The 13,062-nt window shown below is 41.0% G+C and overlaps 2 protein-coding genes across 6 annotated transcripts in view; one reads left to right on the top strand and one right to left on the bottom strand.

Moving 5' to 3' along the window:
• The window catches only part of BRCA2 (BRCA2 DNA repair associated), a 53,389-nt gene extending 49,339 nt beyond the window's left edge, over positions 1–4,050 (bottom strand). For all 5 annotated transcript variants that reach the window (XM_068526972.1, XM_068526974.1, XM_068526973.1 and 2 more), the window contains exons 1-3: positions 3,899–4,050; positions 3,099–3,204; positions 301–546 (exon numbers count right to left, since the gene is read on the bottom strand). In XM_068526972.1, the coding sequence (XP_068383073.1) occupies positions 301–546; positions 3,099–3,165 (313 nt within the window). In that variant the 5' untranslated portion in view covers positions 3,166–3,204; positions 3,899–4,050. The remainder of the gene's footprint in view (positions 1–300; positions 547–3,098; positions 3,205–3,898) is intronic.
• A 1,835-nt stretch (positions 4,051–5,885) lies between these two features.
• On the top strand, positions 5,886–12,639 carry ZAR1L (zygote arrest 1 like). The gene is made up of 4 exons (XM_068526818.1): positions 5,886–6,655; positions 7,163–7,255; positions 8,829–8,903; positions 12,496–12,639. Exons 1-4 carry the CDS (start codon positions 5,915–5,917, stop codon positions 12,637–12,639), a joined length of 1,053 nt encoding a protein of 350 aa, XP_068382919.1. The 5' UTR covers positions 5,886–5,914.
• Positions 12,640–13,062: the final 423 nt, after the last annotated feature.

Genomic DNA, 13,062 nt, shown 5'->3' with positions numbered 1-13,062 from the left:
ACATCAAAACAAGCCCTAGGTTTTTTTGTATAGGAATGACATAATTTAGCAAATCTCAGTGGGCAGGATATATTAATCAAAGGAAGGAGGAAAAGAAACATTTATCAAGGACCTACATTATTTTATTTAACCAAACCTAGGTAGTATTTTCACATTTCCACTTTTCAGGTGGGGAAAGTGTGGCCAGAGAGGTTGATCTGACCAACATGACATAGGTAACAACAGAGCTGGGATTTTTAACACAGGTTTGTCTGAATTACTATTCATGTTTTTTCTAGTCAACCACATCACATTACTTACCTGAATCTAATCTGAATTTATCTAATTCTTTTAAAGGAGATTGGTACAGTGGCAGAGTTAGACCTCGCTCTTTGAATATTATTGGAGTTGAAGCCAACTGATGATAAGGTTTCCTCTGTGGTGTTTTAAATGGGTTTGTTTCATAACTGCTGATTTTATATTCTGATTCTTCCGAAGGGTCAGAATTATAGGGTGGAGCTTCTGAAGAAAGTTCTTCAAACCAATTAAGGCTTATTGGTCCTAAATCTGTAAGAAAAATTAAAATCCCATCTGGGTTTTAATCAGTGACACAATGAAATCCATGAGACAGTAAAGATTATAATTGCTTGAGATTTTGACTGTGGATTATTTTTAAGGAATACTAATTAAACAGGATCATTAATCTGTTCTCTTATGAATCTGTAGTAAGGTATAACAGAAGTTTACAAAAGTTACAAGGAGATTATTAGCTATATTAGCTCTTCTAAAGTTTTCTTTCATATTCACGACTCAGAAACAAAAATCATCCATAGTAAGAATGCATTCCACAGATACAATTCAAGTAATTATCAATACTACATAAGTAGCTGTGATAAATCTATAGGTACAAGAGACATGGAGACTCACAAATCAAATGGAATAGATTCTCTGTTAAAGAGAAACACAAAATTTCTCCTGTGATCTATCCTTAAAGTAGTGGTTCTCAAAGTGTGGTCTGTGGACCACTTGAGGCGAAGGTCACTAAGACCATTTCCAGAGGTCCATAAGGTCAAAACTATTTTCATAATAATATTAGCCATCATTTGCCTTTTTCCCAACATTGACATTTACACCACTGGTGGGTAAAACTGATGACAGCTTTGCCTGAGTCAAGGCAGTGGTCACAAACTGTACTAGGAATCACTGTATTCTTCGTCACCATGCACTTATAAAAAAACAAAAACAAAAACAAAAAAGCGGGACTTCCCTGGCGGTCCAGTGGTTAAAACTCCATGCTCCCAATGCGGGGGCACGGGTTCCATCCCTGGTCGGGGAACTAAGATCCCACATGCCGTGCGGTGCGGCCACAAAAACAAAAAGCAAGTTTAACTTAAAGTGTCCTTAACGAGGCAGCAAAAGTTAGTTTTATTAAAGCCTAACCCTTGAGCACATCTTTTTAATATTCTCTGTGACAAAAATGGAAGCATTCATAAAGCATTTCTGCATATTTAAGCTCAAGAGTTGTTTAGAAAAAGCACTCATGTGATGAGTTGTGAGCTGAATTAGCACTTTTCATGGAAAGCCATTTTCACGAGAAAGAACGACTGACTAAGTTATTCTGAGTTGGGTGATTTGGTAGACATTTTCTCGAAAATGAATGAAGTGAGCCTGTCTGTTACTGCAGGGAAAACAACAGTTTGTTGCCAATGATAACATGTGAGCTTTCAAATGAGAATTAGAATTTTATTAAAAACTCTATCAGCCTCCGTGAGCTTGAGGTCTTCCCAATCTTAAAAGACTTTTCTGATGAGATCAGTGAGGTAACCAATGTGATTTTTATTTATTTTATTTTATTTATTTATCTTTTGGCTGCGTTGGGTCTTCGTTGTTGCACGTGGGCTTTCTCTAGTTGCGGCGAGCAGGGGCTACTCTTCGTTACGGTGCAAGGGCTTCTCATTGCAGTGGCTTCTCTTGTTGCGGAGCCCGGGCTCTAGGCGCATGGGCTTCAGTAGTTGTGGCTCACGGGCTCAGTAGTTGTGGGTCGTGGGCTCTAGAGCACAGGCTCAGTAGTTGTGACACACGGGCTTAGTTACTCTGCGGCATGTGGGATCTTCCGGGACCAGGGCTCAAACCCATGTCCCCTGCATTGCCAGGCGGATTCTTAACCACTGCACCACCAGGGAAGTCCCCCAATGTGATTTTTTAATGTCTAATGCAATGTGTCAATATATGGAGTATCATTAATATTTTTCAAATAATCCACGCATGATGTTACAACATGGATAAAAGATTTATTCAAAGTACAAGAAAGACTAATTGAATTTAATGTAACAAGAGTATGAAAAATTCATTACATGGTTTCAGATTCCACATTGCAACTTTTAAGAAACTACCACCTGTCTTAAGTTTTGGAGTAGTACCAAAGAAAAATACCCACACTTAAGTGAAGACTATTAAAATACTTCTTTTTCTAATTACATTGCTGTGTGAGGTTGGGTTTTCTTCATGTACTTCTACCAAAACAACATATTGTAACAGATTAAATTCAGAAATGAGTATGAGAATCCAGCTGTCTTCTATTGAGCCAGATAGTAAAGAGAACTGCAAAATTTTAAAATAATGTCACTCTTCTCACATTTTTCTTGTAAAATAGTTATTTTTCATAAACATATTACTCACGTTAATATGCAATGGGTTTATTTTTATTAATTAAATTAATAATTTTTTTTCTTAGTTTTAATTTCTAATGTGGCAACCTACATAAACAAACGCTCTTGGTCCTCAATCATTTTAAGAGTGTAAGGAGAACTGAGACCAAAAAGTTTGACAACTTCTGCTATAACGTTACCAGTGCTTCTGATTTGCTAGAAGTTCTCTGCTTTAAAAACAATTCTGCTAATCAAGGGGTCAGTCTCTTTATCCACTACAGGTTCTATACTTATCATTTGTTTAACTGTAAATGATTATTTTCCTGATTTATGACTCCATAAATCATAGTTTATAGTGTAAACAAAAACATGAAGTACTGAATTCTTTTCAGCAAGCATGCATAATTACATATTTTTCTGAAAACATTTTTCTCAGTGTAAACAATCAATTTATATAAAATCTGTCAATACCTGCTTTGTTGCATAGCGTCTTAAAAATTTCAAAAAACGTTGGCCTCTCTTTGCATCCAATCGGCATTTTTATCTACAATATTATTCCAACGTTTGGTAACGGAGTCTGCAAAAGAGAACACCAAAATACACTTCACAGGAATGCAGTCCTTTTTAAGTGACTCTGAGGTAAAAGCGGAAGCGGGTAAACCTGCCTAAAGTTACACTGTTTATTTACCTCGGTCCCATTCGGGGACAAGAATCGAACTCACAGCGATGAAGAGAGCATTGTATATCTGTGCCGTCCAATAGAGCAGCCACTGGCTACATTCAGCATTTGAAATGTGGCAAGTCTGACTCAACAACAGAATTTTTAATATTATTTACTCTTTATTAAATTAACTAGTCACGTGTGGCTAGTGGCTGCGCAGTTAGCGAGGGCTATTAGATCAACACCGTTCGGCAATTCCCAATCAGTAAATCTTAGTTAACACAGCAGTTACCCGGGGACTAAGTGAGGCAGATACAGTGGGCCACAGGCTCTAAGACATTTTCCAAAATAGCAATATTCCGTGAAAGTAACTTCATTGTGATTCCAATTAAGGAAACTTTAGCTTTCGACGTCTGGGACAAGCGGCGCCCAAAGCTGGGCAATGGAGTCCCCGGGAAGGGGCGGGGCTCGACCCTCCAGCCCCCAGGAGCGGGTCCCTTCTCCCCGTCGGTGCGGGGCGGGCAGGGACCAGCGAGGGCCCGAGGCCCGGCTCCCACCCTGGCACCGGAGGCGCTCCCCGCCGCCCGTCTCCACCCCTGCCAACACTTACCGCCTTCAGAGGTGCAGCTGTTTTTGTCCAGAGTAGGCTGACAAAACGCGCGCCGGCACTCAGATCAGAAATCTGACCCCGCAGGCTCCTTTTCGCCGCGACCCACCGCACCAGACGACTCCCAGGGCGCGGAGCCGTAGCAGCCCCACCTCCACCCAGCGGGTTTCAGACTCTCGCTCCAAAAGCCCGCTCACGGGATACGTCACGCGATGACGCCATGACGCTACACGCAGCGCGCGCGCGCCACCCGGAAGTCAGACTCGGGTCGGGTCGCCGCCGCCTCCAGTTGTGGACAAGGCGAATACTTGTTCGGCTGCCTGACAGTCAGTTCCGAGCCGCTAAAGACGGAGCTGAGGTGCCCATTCTCTTCTCCTGAGCCTTCAGACTACTAGGCCGCGCTGCTTGGAGGCACCACGCCCTATGTATACTCGCCACCTCCTCCCCCTTCTCTCCGCTCCATGTCACGTTTGGGTGGTCGCCCTCGAATGCGGCCTGGGGTCTGTGAAAAGTCTCTGTTTTGTCCTAAGAGCGGGCGTCCCCCAAAGTGGGCAGACGTTAGAAAACCCCAGAGTGGTCCGTGGCTGTGGATAACTCCCTTCCCGGCTGAGTGCTCCCTAAAGAGTGGAAGAGGCTGAGATTTGAAGCCAGAGGACATTGCTTCTAGTCCGCGTGTTGCTCTTAGGCAGCAGGATTTCAAAACCTCTGAGCCTGTTTCCCTGCTTGAAAAATTGTGAAACCCACCTCAGGTCTCCTGAAGTGTTAGGCACTTCCCTCTGCAGGCTTCCGTAGTATCCCTGACATTCCTAGGGTACCAAACACCTGTTTTGTGCCTGACTTCCCCTCCAAACTGCCTTGGAAGACAGCAGTCTCATCATTCACAGGGTCTGTGATATGCCTAGCACAAGGCTTAATTCAGGTTTATTGTAATACCTAGAAAGCCTTCAGCTGGATTCTGGAGGTGAGAGGGGCTCATGGGCCTTGCTGCTTTCCCAAGGCTCTTGAGCAGTAAACAGTGGAAGCAACCACGGATTTGAGAAAGAGTGGCCTCTACTTGGTACCTGAGGTGTCATTTTAGTTTGATCATAATCCTTTGCTGTAGTAGGAAGCCTTACCAATACAGATAGATACCAAAGCTTATGATCATCTATGTCTAAATAGCAAAGAAACACGGGCCTGGGATCCTTACCCAATAACAGCTAACACTTAATGAACATCTATGAGTTATTCTGCTTTGCTTTATAAACAATATCACGTTTAATCTTACAATAATCCTATAAATTGGTTAGTATTGTCAGATGGGGAATCTGAATCATCTAGTTAAGTAAGTTGCATGATAAACAAGGCCTAGGTTTCAGTTCAAGTCTGTGTAACTTCAGATACTTAACTATCCTGTGATTGTCTGCATTTAACCTCTAAATCTGAACAATTTGCTGCTTTTCACCTTTTTTGGGGGGGTGGGCCCACTAGAGTGGACTAATGAGAACTGTAGGTATGTCATACAACCCTCTGAAATATATTTTTTCACTATATACACCGTTCCTCGCCCCCCCCACCCCCCACGCTCTGCCCATAACTTTATGCTCCTTGCTCCTGTAGTACCAGGTTTTTTACATTCATTAGCTCTGCCATAATATACTTTCTTCCTTATACTCACTCTTGTAGTGCGGCAGCTCAAGTAATTTACTGCTCATATTGGATGTACAGTATCTTTTAAAACAGGGTCTCTAAAATGGTAAGTCACTGTGGGAATAGTGAATTAATGAATTGCTAATTAAAACATGTGTGTGAATAAGAAGGTAAATGAAAAACAGCTTTGAAAAAAGATTCAGGAGCAGTGAATTGAAAAGACAGAAAAAAGCAATTAGGGATGAGGTGGCAATTAGACCTCCGTAGGTAGGGAGATCGCGTTCCCTCCTCCAATTAGGGTAATAGGAAGCAGCACCCATCAGAATCAGAAATAAATGGAGAAGCTCGGGAAGAACCTGAACCAACTTGATCTGGAGAAAGAGGGGGCGGATGAAGGTGGAAGGCAAAACAAGGACACAAACAAACTGCCCCAGAATATTGCGCTGCGCCTGGGCGCACGGCGGCCGCGGCCGGATGGAGCGCTTGGTCCGTGTTCCCTACAGCTCGTACCCGGGCTATGGGAACACGCTGCCTTTGGGCCAGCCTGGACTCTCTGAGCACAAACAGCCCGACTGGAGGCACAACAACGGTCCCCCCGCTTTCCTGGCCAGGCCGGGGCTGCTGGTGCCCTCCAACGCCTCCGACTACTGCGTGGACCCTTACAGGAGGGCCCAGCTTAAGGCCATTCTCTCCCAGATGAACCCCAGCCTGAGCCTGCGTCTGTGCAAGGCCGACACCAAGGAGGTGGGCGTGCAGGTGAGCCCCCGGGTGGACAAGTCCGTGCAATGCTCACTGGGGCCTCGCACCTTGCATAGCCGCTCCCCCTGGGGCAGCACGGGGCACAAAGCGCCCCTGTCAGCCTGGGGAGTCTATTCGCCAGTGATGGGCCGCAGGGGCCTGGTGCGGCTGCGGAAGGATGGGGAAGACGAGGAGAGGAAGGCGCTTTCGGGTCCTCCCGAGGCCAGCCAGCCGCCGCTGCCACCACCAACACCAAGGTCGGAAGAGGACCAGCGGGAGGAACTCCGGCAACAGGAGGAGCTGGGGGAGGAAGATGCCTCAAGTCCTCGGGAAAGGAAGAGCAAGCAAGCTCAGGGAGACGCCAGCGAGCCGCTCCGGAAGCCCAACTTCCAGGTGAGCTTTCTCTTCCCTCGTCTCAGCCCTCTCTTTCCTTTTTTCCATTTCTGGCGCAACGAGAGCAGAATCTTCTCTCGCAAACATGTATTTTACATGTCCTATGTGTATGTGTGTGTGTTTAACTTTTTTGGTAAAATGGGGTGCCAACTTTAAGCCTATGAAAACCCAAAGTTTGGGAACCATAGCTATTGGAAATGAGGAGACAAAGAAGGGTTTCAGGTTTGTGAAATCTGTGATCAGATCTTCGTTTTGTGCAGGTGGTGCCAATGGCCTTGGGGAAAATAGATTGGAAAAGCATGAGAGCAGCTAGAAGCGTCCCAGAGTAATCAATCCTTGAGAGCCGAGTTCACGTAGTGACCTTGAGAATAGCTATGGATGAGATTAAGGAGGCGTCTTGTTGTTTCGTATACAAAGCCACAAGGATAGAAGGATCTGGCTTTTTATCCGCACCCCCCCCTCCCCACCACCCCAAGATAGTAAAGGACTTTTCCTCCTTATTTGCAGTTTTTAGAACCAAAATATGGCTATTTTCACTGTAAAGATTGTAAGACGAGATGGGAGAGTGCTTATGTGTGGTGCATTTCTGGAACTAATAAGGTAAGTAAAAGTGAGTGGGACAAGGGAGAGCATGGGCGGACACAGGTGCTTCACGGAGGAAGAACATGTTTCCTAATGGAGCATGACCAGAATGCTGTCTCGGTCATCTTGGCAGCCTCCGTGCCAGGCACATAACAGGTGTTCAGTAAATGTTTGGGTTGAACTGAATTGGGCTGTCCACAAGAGCTCCTGAGCTCCTGAACCATACCCTGGTGTTATATTTGGTTTGGTAGTTGCACTGGACAAAATGTCCGGTTATTTAAATGAACTCTTGCTCTTGTATACATTGGGACTTGCTATAATCATTTTTTAGTTGGTATATTGTAACAGGTTCGGGCCTTAGCTCTAGAAAATTTCCACTGCCTGTCCACAAGGTGGGGCAATGAGAGAAATAATTTATTGTAAAGGTTAACCTTGAGAGCCTTACTTATTTAGGCTCCCCGCCTTAATTTGAATTAGTTGTCAACATATTTAGGTTGGGAAAGTTTACACATTTTGCATTTCCGGATTTTCCTGAACCATCAGACTCTGGTCATTAAACACTCTCAGTTTGAGAGCAGTAGGCTGGACTTGAGCAGCTTCTGTCTCCTTTCACTGGGCATGTGGCCTTTATTTCACAACAGTCTACATCTGGTGTCTCTCATTCACCTCTACGAGCATTTGAGTTTGAGGCCCCTGTGCTGTTGCATTTTAGATACTGCTTTTCCTGCTTAAGGACTGTAGAGGGAGAGGGTAAGGAGGCATGCTACGACCTGAATGAAAACTTGTTTTTTTTTTTTAACCCTAGCCATTTACTAGACCCTGGAGGTGGATAGATTTTTAAACTAAACTAAAATTACTTTCCTTCTCTTGCCAAAAAAGAAACAGTGGGTTTAATTCAAACGCTGGTGACACTAGGAAACAAAGAACAAGACATAGAACTCATCCTGGAGAAATTTATTGATAGGAGTGATGCAGACAAAATGATATTTGGTGGTATATGCATTGGCACCTGTGGCATGGAAGTGGTACAGAAATGATACAGGAGGGGGACGATTAACCCTGTCAGAGGGAAGGCATCTTGATGTCCAAGCAGGATTTTAAGGGTTTATAAATAGGAGTTCACCAAGAGAGGAAGGGAGAGAAAGTGCACAAGAAGATGCACAAAGCCTGGAAACCATGTGTGTTGGTGGGTAACTATAAGTAATTTAAATTTCAAATTGAGAAATACTGAAAAAAATGAAAAAGTAGGGGCAAATAGACCAGGACAAAAGGAGCAGGTCAAAGGTTCTGCCTGCACAATGAATAAAGTTATAATAGCTACTTCTCACTGAAGACTTTTACTGTGGTACTTTGTGTACATTATTGGGTAGTTGTCAGAATTATAGAAAAAGGAAGTGGTATTGTCTCAATTTTACAGGTAAGGAAAATGAGGTTCAAAGAATAAGAAAAAATGACTGATAGCACTAGAAGAGTTTAAGACTTCAGCATAGAGGTTGGGCAAAAGCAAGCTGCAAGGTGAAGGAATGGATTACTTAGGATCTGGGAGCCTAGAGTAAATATAAACTTGTATAAAAGACAAATTTCTCTTTAGGTTTATTTCAAACAACTCTGTTGCAAATGCCAAAAGAGTTTTAACCCTTATCGAGTAGAAGCAATCCAGTGCCAGGTAAGCAAATAGAATATTTCCATCGTATCTATAATGTTTTCATTCTTAAGCATGAAGCTTCTGTGGCAAAATGTTAGGATTTGATAGACTTAGATATCTGTACAGGAGTGTTAGGTTTTCTGTATGTTTGAATTTTTATAATATTTTAGAAAAAGCATTAATTCTAGGTTTTTTTGGGGGGGAAGGGGAAGGTTTACTCTTAAGTTGCCTTATGTGGTGTGTTTATGTATGTGGTGTGTTTTTCCTCAAACACCCTGTGTATAGTTTGCATGTAATAATTTAACAGGTAACCTTTATTAAGCTTTTACTATGTGCCAAACTTGAGGCCAAGTGCTTTTCATTATCTTCTGTAATCTAACCTTTGAGGTAGATGTTATTCCTATGATACAGACCAGAAAGCTAAAGTTCAATAAGAAAATAACTTGCCCAAGGTTGGACAGATAGTATTAGAATTGAGATCAGATTCCATGGTGTCCCCAAAGTCTAGGATGTCACAGAATTCGATGAGCTCTTACCTAAAACAGGTTGCAGGAGACATCTCTTGAAGCTTTTCAGAAAAGTGTGACATAGTTGATTTTCATAATCAAGAATTTTTTTTTAACCTAAATCTTTCACTTACTTAAAAACATTTTTATACTACCAAGAAATAAATAACTTAAAAACTAGTCTAATCGTTTATAAATGATTTATCTTTAGATTTTCTAGTCTGATATTCTCATTTAGTCTGTTTACTATAATTACTTTGGATTTAAATATATTTTCTTACTATTATACTCCTTTTTCTTGTGTTCACTTGAATTGATTTTTTTATATCCCCCCCCCCATTATCTTGGATGGATATCCAATATCTTGGCAGTTATTCATTCTTTAATGTTCATCTTACAGCATGATTCTTTAACAACTTATGTAGACGTTGATAAGTCAGTCTCACCTCTCCTTGACAATGCAGTGACCTTAGGTCACACTAACTCCTTATCACTTCATCCAAACTTCTTTGCTGCTATTGTTGTATGTTAATTTTAAACTTTAAAAGACGTTATTTGTTATAGTCATAATTAATTTAGCTTTAGCTACATATTTACCCTTTCTGCTGCTCTCAGGTCCTTTTTGTATCTGGGACCACTTTCCTTTTACCTGAAGAACACATTTTAATATTTCCTGTAATGCAGGTCTGAAGGTGACACATTTTGTCTAGATAGCTTTTTTAAAGGATATTTTTGCTGAGTGTAAAATTTGTAGATTGGCAGTAGATTCTTTCTGCCCCTTAAGGATCTGACCTTCATTGTTTCTGTAGAGTTGGCTATTGGTCTTATTGCAGCTCCTTTGAAGTAATATATCTCACTTTTTCTCACCTTCTTAAGTCTGTTTGCTTTTAAGATATTTCTCTCTGCTTTGGTTTTCAGCAGAGAGAAATTTACAGAAAATAAATTTTACAATTTATACCCAATTGTAGTTTCTTTGTATTTATCCTGCTTACAATTCATAGTGTTTCTTGAATCTGTAGCTTGAAGACTTTTATCACTCTTGGAAAATTATCAGCCATTATCTTTAAAATATTACTTCTACCTCCATTCTCTCTTTCTTCTAATTACTCATATTAGACCTTTTACCATATCCCTTATCTCTTTTATGCTCTTTTCTGTTTTTCCTATGCTTTTGTCTCTCTCTGCTTCAGTTTGGTTAGCACCTACTAAACTATCTTCCATTTCTCTAATTTTTCCTTCTGCTCTTTCCAATCTGCTGTCAAACCTACCTATTCAGTTATAGATTTCAGTTACTGTGTTTTTCAGTACTAGAATTTTTATGTCTTTTTAAGGGACGTCCAGTTCTCTGTTGGAAATATCAGTCTCATCTCTTTGAACATATTAAACATCATTTTCTTAAAATCTGTACCAGAAAACTCCATTAATTTAATCCTCTGTGGTTCTGTTGCTATCCTCTTCACATTCCTTGGTTTTCGAGTATGTTGTTCTGTCTCCTTATATACCTGGTTACTTCTGAGTGCTATATATTGTATATGAAAAATTATAGTGATAATAATAATAATAATTCAAGGCCTAGGATAGTATTGTTTTTCACAGAAGACTTGCTTCTGTTGGGCAGATGGGAACACTAGCAATTTCAGATTACTATTTTCCAATCAGGGTTGAGCTGTTTTGAAACTGGGCTTCAGCAGTTGAAGGCTGGTCAATTTTTGGTTCATTCTTATTCTTAGGGTGTAGCCTTTCAGGGCCCTTCAGGGTCCCAGCACAAAACCTGAATTGTTTACCAGGTCTCTCCTATTTTGACATATTTAAGATTATCCCTCAGCCTCATCAACTTGTTAAACTCATTTTCAGCTTCCTGAAATACTGAAAAAAATGAAAAAGTAGGGGCAAATAGAGTCTTTCACCTCTTACAGAATTGCCTTTAGAGAGAAAATAGTCCCAAATGTCAGGCTCATCTCTATTTCTGGGCTTCCTCCTCTGATACTTTGGTAACTCTCCAGTGCCTTCAAGTAGTTCTTGTTTTTAATTATTATCTTCTCTGCTCAGCTTTTCTTGTTGTCCTAAGTAGGAGATTTGGTCAAAACTACCTAATCCACCATTACTAAAACCAGAAACCTACCTTTAGACTAAATCCTGATTTTTTTTTTTAACTAAAAAAATTTGTTTTGAATTAAGCCTTTTCTTCATTATAAAGGTGATATGAGGATTAAGTGAATTTATATAAAGTGCTTGGAGCAGTACCTAGAGTAAACAACATGTGAGTATTGCTGTTAGAATTTTCTTAAGGATGCATACTCATCAACAGGAGAGTGGAAGATGTAATTGCAGTACAACATTTGATAAATCATATCTGAGACACTCATTTGGAAAATAAAAATGCCTATTTTCACAGTATAAAAGGTAAAGCTTGACTTATTCTTTTTGGCTATGGACATATGCAGAAAATAGAGCAGTGATTATAAATTTTCAAAGATTAGCAGGGTTGGGAAGGTGGACCAGGGTAGTATACCAGTCTCCATGGGGTGTGATTTTTATTTATCGGAAGACAGAATAGGATAATGGTTAAAAACACTTCAAATTCCAGCAGAGATTAGGCATGACTGGAAGGAAAACATGTAGCTTCCTCTAGAGCACCCCTCCCTCCAGTTGTGACAACCAAAAATCTCTCCAGATATTGCCAGATGTCTGCTGGTAGGTAAAATACTACTGGTTGAGAATCACTGCTCTAGTATTTTTTAAATGTTCCAGTCTAGGTAATCAAATCACTTAATACCCACTGCTCACTCCCACCTGGCTACAAATGTAGAAACCTGCATAATGAAGAGACTCTACAAAGCTCTTTTAAACCTTTTCTCTTGTATCTTCTGGACTGGCTCATCAATGTTCTCTTAAATATCGTCTTTGATCATTCATTTTGAAAAATGCATGACATTTAGTGGGCTGTGAGTGTTTTTGTACAACTAGGTCTTGGACTTCTCATAGGGTTCAAAGGAGGAAAAAGATATCGGGGATGGGGTGGTGGGGAGAAGTATTTTCGTTTGAAGGCTACATTTGAAGAACTAATTTGATCATTTAGTCCCCAAACTGTTGCTTCTTTTCAAAAGACCTGTTCAAAGTCTCGTTGTTCCTGTCTTCAAAAGAAAAGACACATCGATCTAAGGAGGCCTCATCGACAGGAGCTGTGTGGCCGCTGCAAAGACAAGAGATTCTCCTGTGGCAATATTTACAGCTTTAAATGCATCATGTGACAGGCAGCATGCTTCATACGGGACACCTGAACTCTTCTTGTAATTTACTGTATAGTTCCTCTTTTGCACCTTGGCTCTGACCTGGTATTGGAAAATGGTTTAGGCTTTTGTACTTTTTGTAGGTGGTATGACAATTGTCGATGTGAATAGAATAAAATAAATGCATGTAAAATAGACCATGAAGACACATTAATTGGTGATCCCAGGGTAAAAACATCACTAAAACATTGGGAAAATGGTAGATCCTATCACTAATATGAACGGAACAATGAAGAGGAACAGTCATTCATTTGACAAACTTTTGTAAACTGGGTGTTCTAAGTGCTAGGAATATAGAGACAATCAGGAGCAAGGTCCTTGCCTTCAAGTATACTTAATCATTATAGCAAATGCATAAATAGTACTTAGTATATGCCAGGCATT

This window comes from Eschrichtius robustus, chromosome 18 (assembly GCF_028021215.1).
Source record: "Eschrichtius robustus isolate mEscRob2 chromosome 18, mEscRob2.pri, whole genome shotgun sequence".
NCBI lineage: Eukaryota > Metazoa > Chordata > Mammalia > Artiodactyla > Eschrichtiidae > Eschrichtius > Eschrichtius robustus.
The sequence above is the reverse complement of the archived record's forward strand: the minus strand, read 5'-3'. Positions and strand labels throughout refer to the sequence as shown.